This window comes from Topomyia yanbarensis, chromosome 3, assembly GCF_030247195.1.
Source record: "Topomyia yanbarensis strain Yona2022 chromosome 3, ASM3024719v1, whole genome shotgun sequence".
NCBI lineage: Eukaryota > Metazoa > Arthropoda > Insecta > Diptera > Culicidae > Topomyia > Topomyia yanbarensis.
Window position 1 is genome coordinate 1,584,811 of NC_080672.1, and position 26,938 is coordinate 1,611,748.

General features: G+C 39.8%; 1 protein-coding gene and 1 long non-coding RNA gene across 3 annotated transcripts in view; one reads left to right on the forward strand and one right to left on the reverse strand.

The window, feature by feature from the left end:
* LOC131693475 (hippocampus abundant transcript 1 protein) overlaps positions 1–26,400 on the reverse strand; it is a 133,815-nt gene extending 107,415 nt beyond the window's left edge. The window contains exon 1 of the mRNA XM_058981333.1: positions 25,572–26,400. Coding sequence (XP_058837316.1) covers positions 25,572–25,652 — 81 coding nt within the window. The 5' untranslated portion in view covers positions 25,653–26,400. The remainder of the gene's footprint in view (positions 1–25,571) is intronic.
* On the forward strand, positions 23,221–24,239 carry LOC131693491 (uncharacterized). 2 transcript variants are annotated; one of them, XR_009306261.1, is made up of 3 exons: positions 23,221–23,481; positions 23,539–23,814; positions 23,878–24,239. It is a non-coding gene; the product is annotated as an uncharacterized LOC131693491 (long non-coding RNA). The 2 variants fall into 2 exon arrangements; XR_009306260.1 differs by having other exon boundaries at positions 23,539–23,791.
* Positions 26,401–26,938: the final 538 nt, after the last annotated feature.

Here is a 26,938-nt window from a genome sequence, read left to right on the forward strand (position 1 = left end):
TTACTATTTTCATGGCATGTTTGGTTTGTTTTTCTGCTGTTAGTCGTCACACACTATAATGAAAAAAATTGATGCAGTCTTCTATTTGTGTTTTCAGTTGTGTAAAATTCAATACAGAATAGTCGAATTGTTCTAAATCTGCTTCAAAACAATGCTCGAAAATAGAACTGCATCTGGGCATTGCAATCGACCGTCCATAAAGAAAACATCATCATCGTGAACAGTCTATATGATCGATTTTGAAGGAAAGCAATATTCGTTTAGTTTGAAAGAGAACAAACGGATTGAAGGTGCGTATTTGAAACCCACATTATTTGTCTTTATAATTATATTTCAATGGTCGTTAAATTCCCTGAGGGTTATCAAAATTCCCTGAGGATTCCCGGTTTTTCCATGATTTTAAAAAATCCCTCAGGATTCCCGGTTTTCCAGGTTTTTCCAGGTAGTAGACACTCTGTCATATCATAGCATAACATAAGATAAGGGTTTGTGCATTAAGCCGGAGTCCCAAGGGTTGCAGAGTCGAATCCTGCATATGGAAGGAATTTTTGCTTTCGTTTAGCTAATCATTTTGATCTGTTTTCCCCGTTGGATACCACCAAAAACAGTCACAATTATTTTATTCCAATATCTCAAATAAACCAGTTTCCCAATACTTAGTTCCTCTCGATTCGATGAAATCATCATCACAGCAAAAACCATTTATGACCATTTTTAGCACCTCGGCAGCTAGAAAGCTTAATTAATTAGGGACCCGGTGCCAATAGCTATAACACTTCGTGCTACATACAACCACCTTGCGTTATATCATATGAACTCATATTGCAACAATTATCTCGTCTGTCCCATATCAACGTTATATCATTCATTCTAATTCGCACTAAACGACAGAAACAGTGCCATTCTAATTGACACTAATTGAACAATTTGTGTCGTCACAAAGATCATGATGGCAGAGGATGGAATGATTTAGGCTATATGCAAATGAATTACTCAACTGCTCCACATTAAAATAATGATATTATCCCTTACAGTCAAGTTCCAAAAGTTAAAATAAAATCTTTGGCTCGATAGAATCAGAAAAGGAGTGAACTGTAGGTTGTAACGAGCTGCAATGTAGATTATTATTCAGAATAACAAACCGCAAATCAACAAAGCAAAATGTCAGGTATGCGGTTTTGAAGCAAAGGGGGAGCTCTTGTCAATTCGAAGGCACATTTTATAGGACCAACAAGAAACATGTTCGAGCGTTGGATGAACACAAATTAACATAGTAAATTTGACTAAAATCAAGTGTTACTGCGAAGTAGAGAAGAGCGAATATTTTGTTGTGCCAATATGCTAATGGGTAGTAATTTTTCTAGTGATAATCACTTTTTGCAGCCTTTCAACAATAATCAACATGGCACGGACATGTTTTCGGTGTCTGTCATGTTTGATGTATTATTTGCCAACTGGCTGTGACATAGACCATACGAATGGTGCCCGGTCATGCAATGTTGGTACCAGCTAGCACGTTTTTGGCATTATCAAAATTGTAACAACTATCCACCTCACCGAAGGCCACCGCTACACGGGGCCCGGCTCTGTGTGGATGTGGTTGCGGATTCATATTTCACTGCGAATTTATTTCACTTCGGCAGTGGAACAGATTTGGCTTCTATTGACCTGCACCCAGGTTCTACCGGGCCGACCTGTATTGCTGCTGTTTGTGGCGATGATAGTCAGGTTTGTGGGTGTTATGTGGTATCGCTGTGTCTTCTACAGTCTTCTGTTTCCCCCGGTCAGGAGTTATCTATAGCTACAAAAGCGAAGGTAATTTACGAGATTGGTGGAAGGAGAAATTTCCAATATGATTTATTTTCCAATCCATCGGCTTTGCTTTCAAATATTATAACATATATTCGAAGTGCTACAGACTGTGTCAGATACAGTAGATAACAATAGTCATTTTCCAGGTATTGAAATTTCATATCGATGTTTGGAAGTATTTCTAACTCAATGAAACTCAATTATCTAAAACGTTGAAATCTCTATAAATGACATTCACTAAAAACGCTTTTTCATATTTTTTTAGAATTAAGGGGTAGTTTAAAATAAAATATTTTATGTTCTGATTGACCGATTACTTCCATGGAGGCTTTAATTTTCGTCAACTTCGTCTCATACACATTTTTTAAGATTAGCTCAGTAGTCCATCTATACATATAAAAATCAATGTATGTTTGTATGTATGTCCGCTAACTACTTCTAAACTACAAGTCCGATCTTGATGAAATTTGGCATACGTATTCTTTCCCCCAAGAAGATGTTCATGAAATGGTTTTTTTTGCGGGGGGGGGGGGGGGGGTAAACTGAGCTTAAGGGGGGGGGGGGGGGGTGGTTTAGGCAGAGAATTATTTATATCCATATTTATTAGTATTTGACATATGTATTTCTCCCACTGAGCCAATGGTTGATGGGAGTGGACCACGAAAGGGGGGGGGGAAGAGGGTTCTGAAGTAATCCTTATCTATTCATTCAATGGTATTATTAGCGATGAATTCAATTTTGACATAAGTATTTCTTCCACTAAGGAGATGGTCATGGGATGGTTTTTGTGCACTATGGGGAGGGTGAGAAGTACCTAAGCCGAGGAAAGGGAGAAAGGGGGGGGGGTATGTGTACTGAAGAACTTTTTTTATCTATATATATACTATATATGATTTGGCATAAGTATTTCTTCCACCAAGAAGGTGGACATGATTATTGGTTTCGGAATCTGAAGGAGAGGGAGGGTTTCTGATGCAATATCTGTCAATTACTTCAAAAATCTACAATTTTGTTGCATGTATGTTTACCAGCACATAAATGGAATGGCAAGAATTTATTTGATAGAGATCTATTACGCGAATGACAGCATAATACTGATGAATTGCAATAATTTGTCGAAAATTTAATTGAAAATTTCACTGGCGATCGCTTCATCTGAAGTTAAATCAATATTTCTGGATGATGGACGAACAGCTCTGCCCTAAAATACGTAAAAACGTTACAATATCAATCAAAATTCGGGTGTAAGCAAAATGCTGAAAGAATGCAACACTGTTATATAGGACGAATTCACGATGACCCATAAAAGGGACCAATCGTATATTTGGTGGCGTGGTCGGCGATCTTTGTCAAATTTTACCCGTTAGTCGACACCTACTGATGAAATCAGTTCTTGCTTAAGGGGGTAGGATTATTGTTGAAAAAAATATCTTACTCAAAAAAAAATTGGCGATTCCGAGTGTTAGTCTATTCAGTCCATAATGCAACATTTTAGCAATATTTTCATAAATGTTCACCGCAAAATATTGAAAATTGGGTGTGTTACAGTGAATCTTTAGGAGACACCTCGAATAAATGCGATGTACAGCATAACTCAAAATCTACTGAACCAAATTGTTTGAAATTTTGCACAGTTCTCCTTCATATCATAACATTATTAAAGATCATAACATTGTTCACAAAAATAAGTTTTATGATTTTTTTTAACGAAAATTGCATTTTTAGCTGCAGAATGCTACGAAAAATTTAAATATAAAGAAAAAATAAAAGCTTCGATCAATACATGGGGATATGTAGAAGAACTGTGCAAACCTTGAAAGCGATTGGTCCAATATATTTTGATTTATGATGTACACCACAAAGCAAGTTTTCAACGAGATACCTGTAGAGATTCTCTGTCACTGGCTCAATTTTCAGTATTCTGCTATGATATTTGAAGTAATATTATTCAATTGTGCAGTGATTATATGGAAAGTGAATGAATATACTAACACTCTCTGTATCACCAAAATATTTTTTTAAATGCTCCATTTTTTTTTAATTAACTTTACCCACGTCCATCAACACTCCGTTATGTCTTCGTATCATTGGAAATATGTTTCAAAAACAGAACTTTTCACTATATGTGCATTCTTTTATTGAATGATTCTTATAGTCACCTTCGCAGGTCAATTCGCCAAAAAAAGTTAGATATATGAATTGGGAAAATGTTAATCAATGCAACAATAAATTCGACCACATTTCCACATGATTTTGTAAAATAATACAATCCGTTGAAGAATTAATCGATTGCGTATATTGACTTTAATTTCATACACTACTTCATCCAAAATAAAATCGATGGAAATTCTGTTACGCATATAAATTTATGGATTATCGTGCTGAATTATTTAATTCAGTCGATCCACCATGCTTTCAGGAGTATTGATTTTATACGTAACCTACCCAGCAGTCTCCGTCAGACGAGGGTTTTTATATTTAATCGAAAGAAAAAAGTTCTTTCTACGAATTTTTGCGATTAAGGAAGTTGCTTAAGGTGTAAATTGACCTGAAAATATTCGAAAATTGACAATAACTTTGTTGTTTCGAGAGCTACAGATTGATCGTTGTTATAAAAAATATGTATTTTATCGCTTTTAACAACTTTATAGAAGACACTTTTAATAATAAAAAGTAATCGTAAAGAGTTATATTCGAAAAACTGTTTTAAGGGGTCTATCCCAAGCAAACCTACATATCTCGCTACAGTTACTATACACTAAGGTTTTTTTTACACGGGGGATACGTACCGTGTAAAAAAAAACCGTGCAAAAAAAAACCGCGTTAATTGCGAAATCCGTGTAAAAAAAACCGCGTTAATTGCGAAATCCGTGTAAAAAAAAACCGCGTTAATTGCGAAATCCGTGTAAAAAAAACCGTGTTAATTCAGAAAACCGTGCAAAAAAAACCGCGTTAATTCCGAAAATCGTGCAAAAAAAACCGCGTTACATTCAGTGCAAAAGACTTAGACGATTTTAGGAAAAGGGATGATTTCGGAGTTTTATCAAAAATGTTCTAAGTCCTTTTGAAGGCAAAAGACTTAGACGATTTTTGAACAGGTTTTTTTTGCACGGATTATGCAAGTAGCACGGTTTTTGCTTTTTCCAATTCCTTAGGTTTTTGGAAAAGTGGAAACGTCGGATCTTGAGGTTTCCTTTTGTCCCGCACTTTAACAATATGGTTGTTTTCGGTACAGTGTTAACGAGTAGGCACCAAATATCGATGCCTGAGGCCATTTGGAATACCAAGATGACGACTTCCGGTCTAACAGAATTTTCAATAACCCAATCAGTATGCATATTTTCCGAGCGGGCCTAATGAGCGCATGATAGAGATCAATGTCTGAGGCCATTTTGAAATACAACATTGAGACTATCGGCTTAGCGATATTCTGTATAACTCACAACATGGAGTGTTTTGGAACTGGATTGACAAATATGCAGTTGCCAGAGGTCTGAGTATAAATATCCAGCGTAAAACAAAAAGATACATTTATTTTTGTATATTTTGCATTTATAAGATAAGAAAAATGTGCTCATGAATGGATTTACTCGAATTTGAGTTGGTTCGTCCGCTAGAGCTCATCGAGCGAATCTTCATGCGAGACTCAAAGTCGAATCAAAAAGCTGACATAATCAGAGGGAAATAATAAAATCAGGTCTTCGCTGTATTATTAAGGGGGGCGTCTGGTGTAAAGTGCTCAAACCGAAAGTTATTTTGTTTTACGATTTTGAAGGCAAGGAAACAATGCATCTTTTATGTAATGTTAAGCTTTAAATTTGTACGTTTATTCTGTACGAAAAAAATATTTGCGCGGCCTTATTCTGCGCGGCGTGTGACGTGAGACGACGAAACTCACCTCACTTTACGTGACTTTTCTCACCCGATTCTGAGAGTCGACTCGGGTGAGATGAGATTCCTCATTGCGGTTAAATGGGAGTCTCACGTCACCCGAAGTGACTCTTCAGAATTGGGTGAAGTCACGTAGAGTAAGGTGAGATTAGTCGTCTCACGTCACACGCCGCGCAGAATAGGGTCGGCAGCCACGCAGAGCCACACATACGAGCGTTCCAAGAGTAGACGTCCAACCATTTCCACGTCGAGGAGCGCCGCGGCTAACACGATGACTCTTGATAAAATTGTTTGACACAGGAAATTAAGTAAAATTTGTAAAGCTTAGACTTGTAGTTACTCGATGAACCCAAAAAAAGTTCGAGTTTAGGAAAATGGCTTCATGTAAACCGAAAAATCTCATATTTTTCTGTAAAATTCGTGCACTTTTCTTCAAAATAATAGAGAGAACAATTTTTTCATTCTGTTTTCTGTGGTTCACCGACAGGCTACACATATTGTGCATTTTCATAAAAAAAATCAAGTCAATTCTTTGGTTAGTTTTTGAGTTATCGTGTTTACCAATTTGAAAAACGCGGTTTCGAAAAAACGCTATTAAAGGATACTCCATATCAAATTGCATCACGGAAAAAATGTCGTGGAAAACAATCCATTTGGTATTTTCTCTTAAAAATTTGGGTGGAAGTAGTTTAAAGTGTATTGTTCACACTGTATTTTTATCGCTGTCAGTCTTAAGAAAATTGTTGCCGATAGATTGAAATCTGCGTGTGTCACAGCAAATACGCGCGAGGAATGCATGGCTGTTTAAAACAAAAGAAGTTCAGCGTGGTCACTGAGATTGCGGGAGACTATTCTAGAGGCTCAATACTAACAATTAAGCGGATAAAAAAGAAGTCGATTTTTTTGCCCACTACACCAGACGCCCCCTTAAGATGAATGAGATGTACACTAAAGCAGAGATGATGCTTATAGAGATGCGCGAAGACTGAAGCCAAAAGTTCCAATCGAACCCAAAACAACGGTTCCAAACTAGCAATGTAAACAAATATGGCGGATTGAGGAAGTAATGCGTGGGGAGTATTGAGATTGTAATGAAAAGAAATGTATGTCTGCATCCTGCATCCTCGATACATTTTTTCTAGTGCAACGAAAAACATGTAGACAGGCTCAGTAACGTAAATCAATGCGTTTCCAAGTTACATGATTGAGTATTGTGGGAAATATTTCAAAAAAGGAATTCGCCAAGCATTCATTAAAACTACAAGTCACTCGCTGTTTACACAATATTCCTGGTTGCCAAAACTAGCAGACAAATAATTTGTAAAACCGTGCAGCCAAATTTACTGTTTTTCTCGCCGCGTGTCTTTATATTTAAAACATCGTCTTGGCACTAAAATAGAAGTCACCATCTTAGATGAAAACATGACTTCCGGAATTGACATCCGGTATCTATTCATTAACGCTATTACAAAAATTCTCACATTGTTGTGGTAATTGAAAATTTTACTAAACCGAAGTAGCCATCTTGATTTTCGAAATGGTCTCAGACATTGATATTTGGCACCTACTCGTCAATCCCGTTCCAAAAATACTCATATTGATTGGGCTTTGGAGAATTCCACAAAACCGGAAGTCGCCATCTTGAATTTCAATATGGCACCAGACATCGATATCTAGCGTCTATTCGTCAATTCCATTCCAAAAATACCCATATTGATTCGATTTTAGAGAATTCCAATGAACCTGAAGTCGCCATCTTGGTTTTCCAAATGGCCTCTGAGACTGATCTCTATCATGCGCTCTATTAGGCCCGCTCTGAAAATATGCATGCTGATTGGGTTATAGAGAATTTCACTGAACCGGAAGTCGCCTTCTTGGTTTTTAAAATGGCCTTAAACATCGATATCTGACATCCACTCATCAATCCCGTTCCAAAAATACCCATATTGATGGGGTTTCAGAGACTTCCACTGGACCGGAAATCGCCATCTTGGTTTTCAAAATGGCCTTAAACATCGATATCTGACGTTCACTCATCAATTTCGTTCCAAAAATACCCATATTGATGGGGTTTCAGAGAATTCCACTGAACCGGAAGTCGCCATCTTGGTTTTCAAAATGGCCTTAAACACCGATATCTGACGGCCACTCATCAATCCCGTTCCAAAAATAGCCATATTGATGGGGTTTCAGAGACTTCCACTGAACCGGAAGTCGCCATCTTGGTTTCCAAAATGGCCTTAAACATCGATATCTGACGTCCACTCATCAATCCCGTTCCAAAATTACCCATATTAATGGGGTTTCAGAGACTTCCAATGAACCGGAAGTCGCCATCTTGGTTTTCAAAATGGCCTTAAACATCGATATCTGACGTCCACTCATCAATCCCGTTCCAAAATTACCCATATTAATGGGGTTTCAGAGACTTCCAATGAACCGGAAGTCGCCATCTTGGTTTTCAAAATGGCCTTAAACACCGATATCTGACGGCCACTCATCAATCCCGTTCCAAAAATAGCCATATTGATGGGGTTTCAGAGACTTCCACTGAACCGGAAGTCGCCATCTTGGTTTCCAAAATGGCCTTAAACATCGATATCTGACGTCCACTCATCAATCCCGTTCCAAAATTACCCATATTAATGGGGTTTCAGAGACTTCCAATGAACCGGAAGTCGCCATCTTGGTTTTCAAAATGGCCTTAAACATCGATATCTGACGTCCACTCATCAATCCCGTTCCAAAAATAGCCATATTGATGGGGTTTCAGAGAATTCCACTGAACCGGAAGTCGCCATCTTGGTTTTCTAAATGGCCTCAGACATGAACATTTGGCATCTACTCGTTAATGCTGTTCCAAAAGCAATCACTTCCACTTTTCCAAAAATCTTCGAAATTCTTTGCATTCAAAATGGAAAAGCAGAAACCGTGTAAATTTGAAAATCCGTGCAAAAAAACTTGGTCAAAAACCGTCTAAGTCTTTTGCCTTCATAAGGATTTTTGCTAAAACCGTGTTAATTGCGAAATCCGCGCAAAAAAAAATTGATCAAAAATCGTCTAAGTTTTTTGCCTCCAAAAGGACTTAGAACATTTTTGCGAAACCCGTGCAAAAAAAATTGTTGAGAAATCGTCTAAATCTTTTGCCTTTAAAAGGACTTAGAATATTTTTGCGAAAAACCGTGTTAATTGCGAAAACCGTGCAAAAAAAACCGTGCTAATTGCGAAAACCGTGTAAAAAAAGCCGTGTAAAAAAAAACCGTGCAAAAAAAAACCGTGTAAAAAAAAACCTTAGTGTATAGAGCTTTAGTAGCTTCAGTAAAGTTTTTCACAATAATATTTTCTAGAACTTTACTGAAGACAGCGGGCTTCTAGCAAAATTATTTGGGGAAATCAATTTTCTGTCTCATTTTTAGAGGATTACTCACTCAATTCATTATATCAAAACATGCATCTATATTTTTATCTAGAAATTTTTTCGAAAAAATTCATTCTCCAAAACCAATGGTTCAGTAGTTATTGAATTTTGATCATGAAAACGTTGTTTTGCAACACTGTGCACCGCATGTGTTGCAATTGAAACTTTGTGTGCCTATTATATTAGTTACCGCGCAACATCGACCCACCACAACTGTGCTTTGGTTGTAAAATTTCATTTAAGCGACCATTGTAACTAGAAAATATAAAGGAGCAGATGTACTGCTACCTCGAATTCGAATGATACCAAGGAACTTCAAACGATTGTGTGTAGGAAAACAGAGCAATTTATTTAATTGTGCTCCAGGTGGTCAAACTAAGAACATTGTCTATCCGCGAGAATTACAATAAGTTTCTTCTTAGTAACAAAAATATTTGTTATTTTTAGTATATTTAAAATATTTCGTTTAGTCGAAGCGGGTGTAGCGAAGCGCACCGGGTTACAGCTAGTATACTATGAATTTTATCAATTTGATTTTTGTTTAAAGAAGATCTAGGTCAAAAATATCTCTATAGTTTGCCTGTGGACTTTCTTTGATTGAAGAGTTTTAAAAAAAACCAGTCACAATCAATATATTGACGTCGTTAATTGAAAAACGCTCTCGATTTCCGCCCGCCACTACACGAATGGATAACGCATCGGGAGTGTGCTACTCGGTCACGTTCAATGCCAAGTCGGTTGAAACAAGTGCATTGCTGTTAGCTGGATGACCACAACTCCTCGAGTGATCTATTTTTGGAATGTGACTTCATACTAGCAGAAAATCATAGCTCCATGAAGCTGCCAAGCAAATGAATTCCTCCATCAAACTAATTGTATTACCCATACTTTTCACCATCTAAGCATGAATGGGCAATTACTGGTTGATAACACGATGAATTGAACTAGAATGAGGTCGGGCGAGAGGCTTATCGGTTGATGGTCAGGTGCTCACTTTCCCACATGTTCGTTATCTGCTTTGTATTGAGGGAGCGGAAGGAGTGCATGTAAACAGCAGCACATGTGAACGATTGCGACGGCCTAGCTGTGATGTTATTACTCAGGTTTGTTCGATTAGTCATCGATTGTGATATTAGAATATATACGACGGTGTTGGGTCAATCAATACTGGTTGGTGCTGAATCAGCTGTCACTAACCGATGATAGCTTTATCCAACTATTTCACGAAAGTGTGATGTTTAAACAGCATTTACAGTCGCGTGGGAATATACTATCAGTAATGAGCATATTTCCTTCAGTTTAGTGGGCGAACCCGAGCAAAGTCCAACATCAAAATTACAGCAAATAGACAACATATTTCAATACCAAGCATCAAATTGAAATCTTATTTTGATATCAGTTTAAACTTTTTCAGATATGGCATCATATTTTGATCTCATTTTGATGTGCTTACATTTTTAGAAAAATATTTTTGTTTCTATTTCTTTGACAAACATCAAATTGATTGCTTATTTTGTTATCAATGAAATATTTCACCATCTCAATAAGTTTTCAATTTGCTTTCACTGATAACATAAATAGTTTTCTGTTTGATGTCATAGTGCAATTTTTCTGCTTTCGATTTTGATCTTTTAGCCGTTAAAACGACCAAAATGATAACAACCTGAGCAATCATTCCCTACTACATCACAACATCAAGTTTAGTTCTCAATTTGTTATCAGACTCTGCTCGGGAATCGTCTCCGATTGAATCACAAACAAAGAATCGATTCTTTATTGATTCAACGATTCATTTGGGAAGATTAAAGAAATACCTATGTGATTTTGATTTGGAGTAGATTCCATGTACGGTAAAGTACCTATTTCACCCTATTAAGGAGGGTACCTCATCAAATCATCACTTATTCGACCTATAATCGATGCAATGCGACATCAACAGCTTGGCTTCGTTGTTAAGAACCACTTTAATAAAAACGATGAAATTCACGTATTTATGCGCAACGAGCGTTTCAATTGACCCAATGGCGCAATGAGAAAAAATGAACCCAAAACGCGACTTTTTTTGAAAAGGCTGGATGACGTTTACTAAAAAAAATGTCTTATGTAAATAGGTCTGAAAAATTGATTGCTAGTATTTACGACCGCACGGTACGCTAACATGCCCGTTTTGCCCCAATTCCCCCTTTCGTTTAAGTTTAAAATTGAATAAATTATTCGGAAGAAAATTGGATACGACTAACAAAAATTAGTATTTCTTATGTAAAAAAGTCCAGAGAATCGATTGAAGACAATCCAAGAAGCAAAATTACCTGTCTGAAAATTTTGTGAAAGTAAACTTTTGTTTATATTCAAATTGATAACACCATAGCGAATTTTAAACAGTAAGTGTGCACTGCGTGCATTTTGTTGCATCGAGGTCAGAATTCAATACTGTATCTTTCGAGACATAAATATTTTTTTTTTTTCGAGAGTTGTCCTACTGGAGCTGTAGAGCTAGGTTCTCGGAAGGGCTCCCCGTCAGAATCATATACTACAATTTGCAGACGAGACAGGCAATGTCGCCCAATAAAACACTGCATTAGGCCAATTGTAGCGGGCCGTGATTCTGAATGTGATATTCATTGTACGGTTCAGGTATGTGCGGGCGTAAGGACTCGCGATCGCGTGTATCATCGCGAAGGGCTCGAAGATTTGTACGTTAACGTGCTCGATCGCGTGTGCGTTTGTATGTCGCGTGTGCGTTTGCATGTCGCGTGCGCGTTTGTATGTCGCGTGTGCTAACGTGTATGAACTTCGCGTGTATACATTCTATTTCATAACCGTGTGCCTTTCGTATCTTCGCGTGTGTTCTAGAATGATCGCGCGCGGACCGTGAATCTGATACTTAATTTTTGATTTTTGGTGCACGGTTCAGATTTCAAAAGAAGGTGGGTTCTTACATATCATTAGAATTCCCATTCATGTCGCCGTAGAACGCGTGGTCTAGTGGATATGAGCTTTATTTTTTTTTTTTGATTGGTCCAACTGAATGTATGGACCTAAATTGCTAGAATAAAGGTTAAAGATTTCCGGACGTGACCGATTCATGATCGCGCATTTGCGGGTTGGCGTTTGAGATCGCGTTTGTAACTTCGTAAGTACTAAAACGTTCACACAATTGCCGCAGTGTTATCAAGTTTACGCGATCGCGGGCATAGGTGTGCGTAGATGATCGCGAAGGGCTTAAGCGTTCGTATGTTGACGTGTTTGTCCCGTGTGCTCGCGTGTATGTGACTTCGCGTGTATAAATTCGATTTTGAAACCCTGCGGCGATTTATATATTCGCGGACCGTCATTCTGATCTTTAGTTTTCGGTGTACGGATCACATTCTGACAGGGAGAGAGTTACCCCATATCACTAGAGTTTCCGGTCATGTCGCCATGGAACGTTTTGTCTAGTGGATATGGTAGTTATTTTTCAATTTTATTATTTTTTTTAATAATTAACAAGGACCTAGATTGTTTGTACCGAGGATAGATACTTCCGGACGATCCCGATTCATGATGGCTCGAGCGCGGGAGTTTGTAGGTTGACACTTGAGGTCGTGTTGGTAAGTTTATGAGTGCTGAGATTTTCACCTTATCACCGGGGTGTAATCATGTTTGCGAGTTCGTAGGTTGCTTGGAAAATCGCGAGGGGCTCTAACGTTTGTGCGCTGACGTGATTTTGTAACGTGTGTTCTTGAATGGTTGCGCGAACCGTGAGTCTGATATTAAATTTTCGGTGCGCGGTTAGAATTCTGGCAGAGAGTGGGATTGTTTATATCGATAGGGTTCCCGGTTATGTCGCCATGAGACGTGTTGTCTAATAGGTATGGGCGTATTTTCTTAATTGGTCCAGCTGAAGGCATGGACCTAGGCTTCTAGGATCAAGGATAGACTTTCGGACGTGACCGATTCGTAATCGCGTGCACGATGGCATTTTTGTAGGTTCCCGCTGAGACCGCATTTGATAATGTGTGAGTGTTAAGACGTTCACTATCACCATCGTTGTTGATTCAGCTGAAGGCGGGTGTAGAATGGCAGTATAGGACTCGAAAAGAAGAAATAAGACAATATATGAGAGACGTAATAGATTAGATAGGTACAAGATACAGCTGAAGTTATGATCATCACATGAGACATACATTAGTACTTCAAACACTACTAATACTTGAATAGCCAATCACCACACATAGCACATCCTTTCTCAATTATCTATTTGTTACTGGTTGATTGTTGGTTATGAGCTGGTGAATAGAGGAAAGGTATAGAACAGACAAAAGGCTCATATCAGCCCTACCGGCCTCCTCGACACACCACTATCGAGGCGTATTGTAATCAACATCTTGAAGCGGGCTTCTTATATAAATCAAATCCTCAGTAGTCATAATGTTTGGTGGATTATTAACATGAGAACTAATTAACCTCTAGTAGTAGAACTTGGTACAAATAAAAACTAAAAAGAGCGAAGGTCCTTATATTTAGATATCTCTATTGAATATATTGTGGCTTGATGATGTTTACAATACCGTCAATCCCATCAACCTGCGAGAGGGAACTATCATGTTTTAACACCACTTTGCTTGTTTAACCCATTCATGCCCAACTTTTTTCTAGTGGGTTTCAAAACTATTTTTCCTTGGAAAGGGTGAGGTCAAAAAACACGAATAGCTGTTTTTCATGAAGATAGGTGCTTCCCTCACAGTGTTAGAAGCTGCTCGATTTTTACCTTTTAATGCTCAATACAATTCTTCTCGAATATTTACAATAATCCAATTGCGTTGAAAACGTAGCCAAAAACAGCTCAAATTGAAAGTTTTATCAGTTTTAAATAATATTGCAACATAACGAAGATATATGAAAAATTCATTTTCCGTCGTCAACGTAAACTATCGCTGGCAGCACTGCTCCATTGGAATCCAATCAGACTAATTGCAATAACTTCAGTTCTAGAGCTGATCAATGTAACTGTTGGTACTCAAATGAATGGCAATAGTCAAAAGATATAGCTGTTTAAAAACGTTTTTGTCAAGAAACAACATGGGCATGAAGGGATTAATATAGTGGAAATTATTAGAGATGATACTCCACAACTAACGTCCTCTCCTCCTCTTCCCTATTTCTCTTAATCTTGTTAAATGTCTCTCCCCTCGGTTATACTATCTGCTTATTCAATTCCCTTCCCTAGTTGTCCGCGTGTTAGTCCTAATTGTATCTTAATATATTTTTTTTCTAAATTAGTCTGTAATGCTGTAACTTTGTCTCCAAACCCTTCACAATTTCAGTTCTAAATAAAAATTAAAGAAAGTTGATTTAAATTTTACAGCTCTAGATCTGTGTTGTATACTGCCGTCTATTCTATTCTAATATTAATATATTGTAACTAAGTCGCAGAGAACAAACAACCAGGTTCGAATAAAACAAGTTTAAAATACTTGTTTTGCCATTTTTTGCCACCACAATGGCATATCCCAATATAATTATGACGGTCACTTGGACATCAATTCAATATTAATTCTTCAAAAAGGCTAATGAGATTTTTGTAAACAAACTTATTTTGTGCATTACTCCGCTGCCGAGCTGAATTTCATGGAAAATACACATTCTTTACCCTTGGTAGAATCAATTTCAAATGTTTTCTGTGTTGAAATTATAACAAATTCGGAGAAATCGGCAAAACAAAAGTTTGTTTACAAATTTTATTAGCCCTTTTCAAAAGTTGATATGGAATTGTGTGGTCCACTATCAATTCAGTAAAACTCACTCAAACGGAATAACGACCACTGGTACCTTTGGATGTGCCGTAAATTTTTACTTAACTTTTGCGCTTGAGGTTGACGTCTGTTTTCTGTGCCTAAATTGATGTTGCTTCTCGGTTTTGCAGTTTTTCAGAGGGAACTGGGCCATAATCCCATTGCTCTGTCATCGATGTTACGTGACATCCGTTATGGAATATTGTTTGTTTGGATGCCATTTATAAACAAATTGTCTAAAATACGCTTCCGCTACAAACATATTGCAAATTGTTTTTGGTTTTTTTTTGCACGCGACATCATTTGTGAACATCGCCCCTTGATGATATCTTCAGAGCAGACAATCCAATGATAAATAGGATTGACAGGATTTTAGTGCGCTTCTAGCACCTTGTATCACATCTTTATGTTTGTTTTGCATACTAAGAATGCCAAATCATGTGCAATGATGGCCGGAAGATTAGAGAAGCAACCAACAACAACAGTCTAACAGTGCAAATTTCATAAAAAAAAATATTTTTTTGTATATTTACACAAAAACGGTCAAATTTAGATCAATAATGTTGTTAAGATAAACAAGAAGTATCACTTTCTGTTAGCAGCAATTTATTTGTCAGCTCAAGCTGAAATCATCAAAATTAGTTTAAGGTTATGATTTTAATGTGTGTACCTTACAATTTAGTGTTCTTCTCCCAAGTAATTTTAAGGATCAGCAATCCAACTCGGAGTGTGTGAAATTAACTGTAATTACAATCAATCAAATTATAATAAATTCATTCTTGATATAATCGAAACTACTGTCTGTTTTCAACTCACGCAAATACAATGTATAGTGGCCTTCTTAGCAATCGACACTTGGTCTTCAATCCAACGTGGTTCGCCCACCTAGTTAGGTAACTATTAGTTTAAGGTTTTCTAGATACTAAGATTTCATTTTTTCACTTACTTATAGGTTTAGCTTAGCTTTTAGCAATTAAGATATAATGTAGTATAGGTTTAGTTTTAGTATAGTTCACTAGTTTTATGTTTCGGTTCACTAGCAACACGTAAATAATTCGCAATCTCGCAATATTGTTTTTCTCGTTGTTTGACACTACGATCGACCTAACATCCTCCTGCCAAACCGTACTGATGACAACTATTTAAAGCGTCGCTTTGGTTGGCGCTTTCAAAGGGCCTGTACACTTTCCTGGCGAATCGGTGATGGTAACATCCCGGCCCCCGTAACTCTGCGTATTAGAAGCAGTTTTACCATTTTCTTGAACATCTAAGATCGCCAGCTTGCACACAGGACGCACTAGAATGCCTGTCGTAGTCTGGATCAGCGCCTTACGAACTCTCGCATCTGTACTTCGCCTAAGTTCTATCACCTTTCCACGTATCCAATTATTCCGTTTTTTCCCATCTGCACTTCGACTGCTCGCGTGTCCTCAAACCATTTTGTTCGTCTACATATAGTTGGAAGGTATTCGCGAAGCCACCGATTCCAGAACAGATCTGACTGGTGGCGAATCTGGTTCCAGCTAGATCGAAGGGCCAATCGGGAATCCGTTGGGATTGCGGCCGGTTGTTTAACTCCAATTGAGCTTCCCAGTAAGAAATGGTTAGGAGTTAAAGCCTCCTGCTCCGCTGACTCCAAGGGGAGGTATGTTAAAGGTCTGCAGTTCACGATACTCTCGGCTTCTGCCAACAGCGTTAGGAATGCCTCATCGTGTAACTTTCTTCCACTGTCTATACTGAACATTGCCGTCTTGATTGAGTATACCATTCGCTCCCATGCACCACCCATGTGGGGAGCTGCCTTACCTCGTTCACAACTGTTTCGTTGTTGGCGTGGTGATATCTTCGGTGATAATCGTCCAGCAACAATTGGGTGACTCGGTGTTGATTGGGAAGAAGGATGGGATATTTCACACCGAACCCAACATTCACTTCCATTGGAATTCGCCCATTTCGCCGGATAACACCATGTTCATCCAATATAGGATTTTGACCGTATAGCTGACTGCTCTTACTAAGAGTACCCTGTCCTCGCGTTGTCTTCAGGATGGCACATTCATCAGGATAGCTTTCTAGTTGGCATAAACGCAAAATAGAGTTTTCCGCAGCAATTATTTCGTCTTGCGTAAGGCATCCTGTGGAGCGCGACTGTCGAGCCACCTTTGCGTTGGAGAGAAACCGGTATACATATGCAACCGTTCGCAGCAGCTTTTTCCAGCGGGAAAACCGTTCAAACTGTATAATGGGACGTTCTTGTATAACTAAATGAACGTAGCAAGGTCTAAGCTCTTCTTCTGTGCGCATTTTCTTAAGATTTGGCTGTTCCGGCCACATGCGTTCGTGAAGATACAGAAATTCAGGTCCAATAAACCATTGCTTTCAGTTGAAGCCTGGGCTATAACCCCACTTCGTAGCTTTGTCTGCAATATTTATTTTAGTAGGTACCCACTTCCATTCGTCTACTTCGGTTAGAGTGAGAATTTCTCCTATCCGACATGAAACGTACTGGCTGTATCGTCTGCTGTCAGATCTAATCCACGCCAGAACGATTCTTGAGTCTGACCAGAAAATCTTTTCGTCAATGTTTATGTTGTGGTTCTCCTCTATGAAGCGAGCTAATCGAGCACCCAGTATAGCGGCTTGCAGCTCCAGGCGAGGTATCGACAGCGGTTTGAGCGGAGCTACCTTCGTTTTAGCTGATACAATGGCACATGAGATTGTGTTTTCCGGCAAAACGAAGCGTAGATAAGCTACACAGCTACATGCCTCTTCACTCGCGTCTACAAATATGTGTAGTTGGGTAGAGAGCTCGGCTGATGGGTTGAAATTTATCATATAGCATCTAGGAATTTGAATGTCAACCAAGGAAGGGAGAAATCCTATCCATTTCCTCCATAACTCGTACTCTCCATCCTCTATTTCGTCGTCCCACGATATTCCTGAGCGCCATATTCGCTGGATCAAAATCTTACCATGAACAGAGAATAGTGCCAATATGCCTAAGGGGTCGAATAAACTCATGACGCACTTTAGGACTTGTCGTTTTGTCGGTCGCTGTTCTTCTGCGATTATTTTCGCTATGTCTTCTCGCATCTGCGTCGAAAACCCGAGTGAATCTGCTTCAGTTAACCACAACATGCACTAGCACTCGTTCTTTGTTATCGCCTTTGTCAAGATCCAGATTTTTGACAACTGTTTTTGAAGGCTCTTCGAGGTGATTCAACACTTCGGGTGCATTGGACAGCCAATTGCGGATTTCAAATCCGCCTTTCTGGTGGATCATCGTTACTTCTGTCGTGATAAGCTTGGCCTCGTCAATGGAATCGAAGCTATCCAAGTAATCGTCGACATAGTGTCCTTCGATAATTGCTTCAGCAGCCCTAGGCCACTTATCAGCAAATTCCTTTGCATTTCGGTTCTTGATGTACTGTGCAGAACACGGTGAACATGTGGCCCCGAAGGTGGCCACATCCATCAGAAAAATATCCGGCTTACGGTTTGGCTCATCGCGCCAAAGAAACCGCTGGGATTGACAATCCTCCGAACGAATACGTATTTGGTGAAACATTTCACGGATGTCTCCGCTCACTGCTATGGGTCGTTGACGAAAACGAAACAAGGCACCTGGTAGAGAGCATAGTTGATCGGGGCCTTTCAGAAGGACCGAGTTTAGCGATATGCCGCATACGCTTGCCGCGGCATCCCAAATCAATCGAATCTTTTCGGGTTTCCTCGGGTTTATCACAGTTCCTAGCGGCAGATACCATATCCTACGAGGGTCAGCCCTAGACAGTTCACTTGCTGATGCACGATGGGCGTAACCTTTCGATTGGTACTCTTTAATCTGCCTATGCAGATTGTCTTTCAATAATGGATCTCGTTGCATCCTTCGCTCCAAGCATTCTAGGCGACGTAATGCCATGTGGTAGCTGTCTGATAGCTCGAAGTGATCATATCGCCATAAGAGACCTGTTTCGTATTGACCATTCACCCGTTTTGTAGTATGTTCGAGAATTTGTTTTGCTCTCTTTTCGTCGGTTGGCTCCAGAGCTAGAGATAATTTCACCCCTGCATCTTCTTGGCCGAAATACTGTTTCACCATATCATGCAAGCTTTCCTCCGGTGCATCCAGAATGTGGTAGGTTACTCCAACTGTGGTGTTCTCATAACTTCCACTATAAATGCACCAACCTAGGCGGGTCTTGGCGGCCACGGGGTCTCCTTCACGTCCTTCTCGATACTTCAAAGGCAACGATAGTTTTAATTGGTCTAAACCCAAGAGGATACGCGGCTGAGCGCTCTTATAATCGTGTATTGGAAGGCCTTTCAAATGTGGATACTGCTCCATTAATTCATTAAGGTTGAGTGATTGAATGGGGAGATTTAGTTCAGACACGGTTCTGGCTCGTTTTACTTGGAATTGGTTTCCTGTATTTTGTCCCGAGATACCGAACGAAACTTCTTGAGAGCCTGACTCACAACGAGTTACATTGCCTGTCCATTTCAGAATAAGTCCGCGTGATGGTCCATTTTCTCCCAATTGTTCCGCTAGCGACCGTTCCACGAGTGTCAATGAAGATCCATCGTCCAGAAAGGCGAACGTGTTAACAGAACCCATTTTTCCGTGAACTGTTACCGGAATGATTCGAAATAGTGCCTTTGGTGCTAGATCTCGGTGAGTAAGACTTTCTGAAGTTGTTGCATTTTCAGGTTTACTATGTAGGAGGCGGTGGTGTTTGAACTGACATCCGTCAATCCCACATTGGATCGTAATTCGACAACGTCTTCTACCGTGCTGGTTGAGACAAGTGCGACACAATCGGTGGCTATTAACTTTTCGCCATCTTTCCTCCACATCCATGCTATTGAACAGTTCACAGTCTTTTACGCGATGATTCACTTCTTCACATACCAGACATTTACGCGCAGGGCTGTCTGCCTGCGAACTCGTCACCATCTCTTCATCCGCCTCGGAGTGAGCATGAAGGAATCCACTATTTTGCTGTTTTGACTTGGGGTCCCTTTCTGAACGACGGTGATCCACCTTACAGTCAGTAAGCGATGTGGCTTGGCTAGCTGCGGAGACCAAGTGCGACATGAAATCAGCAAAGGTTTTCAAGGTGACGGTGTGTAGTGGTTGTTTATGTACAGCCCACTGGAGTTTCAAATGAGCTGGAAGTTTCTCCTCTAGCTCTTGAAGAAGAGACGGGTTTGTCAGATGAGCCTCCTGATTCGCTGCTATAAGGTGGTCACAGAGACTCTGCAGCTCCATTCCGAACTCCACTACTGTGTGTAGTTTTTCGATTTTTGGGGCCGGTGTGTTGCGTACCCGCTGTATTAAAGAGTTAATAAGTAATGCAGGACGGCCATAAAGCATTTTAAGTGTTTCCATCACTTGCGGCACGGAGCTTGGAAGAAGCAAGCGACTACGAACGGAATCTAGGGCCATTCCTTTCAGACAATGTTGCAATCTAACGAGATTTTCTGCGTGACTAAACCCACAGCACTCCGTGGTAATATTGAATTGGCTTAGGAACACTGGCCAGTCTTCTGGGTTGCCACTGAATTCTGGTAGGCCGCGAGACATTACGCGCCGTGCTGCAATCTGAGTTGGCGATAGATTACCAGCGTACATTTCTCCTCCGGCTTGCTCATGACTCAAAGTGTTGCCCTCCTGTTTGTACTCTGATAACACAGGTGGCAATACCTCTCTGATTCTAGCACCATGCTGTCGGGAGATGGACCGTTCGCTGCTTCCAGAAGGTGCGTACAGAAATGGTGACGGTGGCTCGGGGGTAGCGGCATGGTGCGTAGATTCTGACTGCCGGCTTCCAGACATGGAGTTTTTCCTGGGGGAGTTCGGTACAGTGTATCGAAGTTGCGCCACGAGTTTCTGGGCATCGTTCCGATATGGTGCCTTAGCTGTACTGTTGAGAGCGTCCCTTGCATCGTTTTGTATCCATTGAACAACCTTTTCAACACTGTTCCGACCCCTACTTCCTCTACTGACAATACTACCGCCATCACTTTTTGTATCGATTTGAACTTTCTTAAGTTCATATTTCTCTTGAAGAAAGGTTCTCTCCATATTTTCCTCCTCTTCCAGCTTCTTTCTATCGGCAGCTTCTTGTTCTAAGATTCGCCTTTTCTCCAGGGCTTTCTCCTGCAAGAACCGCTTTCTTTTGATTTCTTGCTCCTCCTCTAGTCTTCGGAGCTCCAGTGCGGCAATAGCTGAGCATCGCGACGATACAGTCCCTGATTCACTGCTCACGACTAATGGCAGGCAGCTTCTGCACGTCCAATCGCGATGTTGAATAGAATCGGTGACACCAGCACAGGTGAAGTGATACCAATGATCACAATTGTCACATTGAACCAACTTTTCAGCCCAATCAGGGCGATTGCACACGGCACAGCTGCTGTTGTTGTTTGCCATCACACTGCTCGGTATAGGATCGTAGAATCCAATAAATTCTTGAGTTTGTTAAGATAAACAAGAAGTATCACTTTCTGTTAGCAGCAATTTATTTGTCAGCTCAAGCTGAAATCATCAAAATTAGTTTAAGGTTTTATCAGTACTTCGAGACTTTTCTCTTGTTTAGTACATTCAGTGATTAATCTCACTAATAGTGAGATATTTTTCTTATTTTTTTAAATGTATAGATAATGAGATCATATGTTGTAGAGCTACTTTTTACGAACAACTTTGCTTAAGAGTGCAAAACTGTATCTTCAATACTTGTGATGCTATAGTGCCTTGTTTGTGGATGACCCCTTAAATCTTTTCTTTAATATAACTTTTTTGGGAGGTGCAACATCGACCCGCATAAGATACCTTTGATTTCAGAGTTAGCTGGTCACAATCGTTTTAGTCTTCGTTATGCCCGGAAAGAATTTTATTTAAAGAATTTTTGATTTTCAGATCAGTGATCTAGACCTGCAATTCGAAGTAACTTGATGTCCATTTCAATAGATTTTTAGCCTCTGTGGTACTACGATTGCAACGGCTTATATGGGAAATTCCAGTGTGACCTCACTAATCATACTGTGATTTCGGAACGAAATTTCAGATTTGAATGAAATTCAAAAGCAGCCAATGCACAGTTGGAAAAAAAAACTCCCAAAACGCGAAAAGGCTGGATAAAGTTGATCAAAAAAGGTGTCTTTTCATGTAAAAAGATTTGAAAAATTTATTGCTGGTGTTTACAACGACCGCACGGCAGACTATCTGCTCATTTTGCCCCAATTCTCCATTTTGTTTGAGTTTATATTCAAGTCTGAATATATAACTCGGAAGAAAGCTGAATGCAACTGACGAAAGTTAGTAGTTCTCCTCTACTGCAAATCGGGTCAGCAATTGTTACCCCTCGTAAGCAGAGAACTCTCGCACCTGCCTACAACATCTGAATCCGGAGCATATGTCACGAGCCCGATCTTAGCCATTATGGCTGAAGCAGGTACTTTGCCGTTCGATGTAATCGTTCTCCAAACTATTGCACGATTGGCAATCCGCATGATGGAAAAAAGCAAGGATAACGCTGATCTTCCCTTGGTGCATCGAGCTTCCGGTCGTTTGACAGAGGGGCCGTTCATATACCACGTGGACAAAAAAAAACTTCGTTTTTGACCCCCTCCTCCCCGTGGACAAGCGTGGACAGTTTCTGTACCCCTACCCCCTCCTTACGATGTCCACGAGGACCTTCTAAAAAAATCGAGTAGTTTCATAAAAATGGGTTTTTAGAAAATTTTCCAATGTGTTAAACTATCATGATGCTGAAGGATTTATTGAAAATCTTTCGAACTTCAACCACAGAATGTAATACACTCCTTTCGTCTTTTTTGACATTTCCCTGGAAATATCTCATTTCTGAAAGAATAGATGGTGCTCTATTATATTTACGTTTTAAAGATTCATCATAATAACACAAAATTGATGTGACCTATGGATTCTTCAATTGGCTCGTAATTTCAACCACAAGCTTTCAAATCCAAAATTAGAGGGATGACCAAGTTATAGAAGATCGAATCAAGTGATTTGGGTAGAAATTTGTTCTCGGATTTCGTTTAGTGCGATTCCCTCTGATTTTTTCTCGATAACAGTTGCTATCGATGTGTGCGTCCGCTAGCCAGTGTCCCGCAACCGCACACATTATCCATGTGTTGATTGGCCACATATGATCAGCAATCCATCATCTGGTTTTGTTCAATCCGCGTCATACTTCAAACTCCCATATGACACCTACAAACCGAGTGCCAATCCGCAAGATTCACACACCGTCATTCGATCAATTAATTTTTACCTCTACACCGGAGTGATTTCCATTCGATACATATACGCACCGATCACAAAAAGAAAACAAACTCACCTCTTGATCAAGAGAGCACGATCTCATACCGTTCGCAGCGCTCACTCGCCACAAAACGAGTTTCTGTATACACCGCGTAGTCCGCCGAAGCAACCTTGAACTTCAATCAGAGGACCACACGAAGCTGATGTGGCCGCAAACTCGACCCGAGCCAAGGGTAGCGCCATTAAAACCGTTCATTTGCTGTCCCATACATGAAAATGTGGCTGAACATAGACAGGTAGGATGAATTGATCGAGTGAAATTTTTATCGCTTTCTAATCCGGCATCTGATTAGGTTCAATTAGAATTTCCCCCTACTGCTGCGATAAATTTCGAAAAGCGGAAAAGTTCTGCAATTTGAATGTTTAGAAATTGGACAGAAGGCTGTACGTTATTTGACGCAGGTTTCTTGGAGTAATTCATGCGTAAAACGGGACGTTTTCCTGCCTTATGTTCTGGAATGGAAATTTCCATGTGCAGCGTGGTGGCGAAGATTAAGTATCATTTGATCTACGCGCCAATAGGCAAAACCGAAATAAGTGATTGTTGTAAGTACGTACATGTATTATAGGTATAGTTTGTTAAATTGGAACTAGTGGTTCTTTCACTTTTTAAATTGAATATCATCTTGCAGAATACAAGTTCAAAAATGTCATTCGAAGATCTGGAAACGGAAATCTTTGTGGATGTCAGTAAACCAACAACCTGAGCCATTATCAACCAGAACCGTCATGATAGTCGTAAAGTCTGATGATACAACGCAGCTAGATTAAGGGGATCTAATGTCCGGTAGCCTTCTGTGATCGAGTCTCAAATCTAAAGGATAAATAAAAGATTTTTGTTTTGTGAAAACACAAGAATGTACCGTTTTTTAGTGCAGATGTTTGATCATGATTCATATATTTTCGGAAGTTGCAGATTTTAAAAATTTTACGATTTTTCTGTAGCCTTTCAAAGGTTTTTGTTCATCATCATCGGATTAGACACTAATCTCTGAACCTTGAACCCACATCGAACCGCCTCTTATAATCAACTATAATAGGTTTCGATGTAGATTCACGTAGTGTGTAAACAAACACACTCCCGGTGAAAGGAAAAATCGATACACTGGAGAGGGGCTTGTTCAGCGATTCACATAGAAAGTGACACACATAGCATTATACGAGGCATAATTTTTTTTCTTGTCACATTTCTATTAGAAGAATGTGTCGTGAGTTCTGGCATCTAATCGATCTGCTGCACTGAAGCAATTCAAAAAATAATGACATAATTATGCGATGCGTCAATGCTAGCTAAGGAGGAACGGGACAATTCTGTTGGGTCGTCATATTTTTTCTGATTACTCAGATGGTTCCATCGACGCTCGAAAACATTGCGCATGAAATGATGACTGCTGGATCAATAAGCTTCATTGTTGAATGGATTGTGCCCATCGGAGCGTTGAATGAAAGCTACGTAGTTGAAACTCATTGCCTTTCTATTTCAGGAAAGCAAAAACAAACGAAGGCGACCTCGAGTGCTCGTGACACAGGACACTGCGAAAGGGAAACTCGTAGCGTTTAGAACTCATTTATGACTGATACTACAACTTAACTGTGGGTTGACACTTTTTAGCGTAATATTGAAAGATTCATACAAAGAACAGAAGAGACAAGCATCGTAAGGTGTTAAGTAAATTTTTGTTCATTTATTATCCCAGAAATGTTAGACATTTTTAATTAATTCCACACAACATCTTTTTTAGTAACTGGCTACTACATCTAATAGACAATTCTGTAGTAAATTTGTTATTGGGAGAGGCATTTAGAGCTCTTTTCACCAGAATCCGGCATTGACATAGTGACAGGACTAAGACTTGCACAATTTGTGCTTCCGAGCATTCGTATTTTGGAGCTAGCGGCAATCCGGCACTTGCCTGGTCCTGTCACTAAGTTAGTGTCGAATTCTGATGAGAGGAACTCGAAACGCCTTTTCAATAGCTAATTTAGTTATAGATTTTGTGCCCTTTACGCGCAAATGTCTTTAGCGGAGAAAGTTTTCTAAATTTTCTCCACTAAGGAGAAATAGAGCATAGTGATTCTGTAGTGCCGTGAAGATTTACTTCCAGAATTACCAGCCCATGTCCCACTGTTACCAATGTATCGAGGCTTTCGTTTGCCACTGTGAAGCAACGGAATCCGCCTCGCGTGATGACGCACCCGCCGTCGCGCATACGAATAGCAGCCACTAGCAGTGAGACACCTGCTGACGATGCTTCTTCTGGTCAAAACAGTTCCATATTACTGTAATATACATGCCGAATCGGGAAGGACAAACAAAACCACTTACCGTTATCACGCCATCCTTGATGATCGCTGGTTTTTTGCTCCGCAAAACCGTCACTGGTTTCTTCAAGGATCTTTTGGTCATTTCTGCTGCCAGCGTTGGAACCGGACACGGTTTCCTTACTATGCAGAATAGAAACCGTTTTACCTTTTCGCAAACTCAAACAAAGCAGCAAATGAACCAAAAGCAACTAAAGCGGTTGATGTTACAGCTTGGTCTTCTAGTACTGCCTAGTTTTGCCTTTCAGATAAAATTATTTACACTTTTACTTATTACACCTTCGATGTTGATTCAATTGATGCATAGCTTTTTTTCTCGTGTTTACTGTCATTCAGCATTTATAAATAAATCATTGAAAGTGCTTCTGGAACACACTTCCTGTCGCAGCGGATGGTAACATTCCAAAGCGTATCATTTCGATCATCGTTGATTCCAGGCAACACAGCACCTACTTCCTGAACCAGATCCACGACATCCCTTCAACGCACGAAACGAGCAGCATTCGAAAATTTCATCACATTTTTCCCACGATCACTTCCTTCATTCTGCCATGGCTCGGTCGCACGCACAAAATAGCACAGTAATTTTCCGTGAAACCTGCTCCCGTCTCGGCTGTCAATAGTCTCAAATTAACACCAACCGAGCTTCACTATTTCCAACGTACACATTTGATCCAGAACGGTAGCTGCAACCTCCGATAATTGCAAAAAAATATTACTTTTTCTTAAGTTTCACCGAACGCGAATAATAAAAAAATGCTTCCTCAGTTCGGTCCGTTCTTCTTCATGAAGGAACGAACGAACAGCAGGCACCCACACTTTCATCCACGCACACTGTTGACTTTCATGAATGGAAGTTTGACAGCAAACGCGCCGATGTAGTGGTGTGTGCGGCAGCATCTGCTTGTTTCGCTGAGTTCCAACGAAGAGCTGTCAGTCAGGGCAAAATGGAAAATGAGAGAAGTAACTCAGCAACTTTTACGCAACAGCCGCGTGATAACGCAAGCATAACGGTTACGTCTCAAGCTTCCATGTGCTTTGAAATGATAGTTGAGATTAGAAATTTTTGTTTATTAAAAAAACACTAGCTAAACTAATAATACTCAACACTGTCAAGAGATATGATGAACACAGTTTACAATTGTTAGATTTAAATATAGGGACAACTATTGTCGTGATATAACAGGTGTTTAACGCACATCGTCCAACGCGCGGAAGAATCACGCCTTTTTGAAACTACAAAACGTTTAGCCAAATTACAAACCTGACGAGTAACTGTTTCAAACTGAAATGGGCGTTTTTCTAAAGCATGAAGTTGGCTTAGTTAAACAAATACTTCTGTTGCATTTTTAATGGAAACATTGTTGAAAC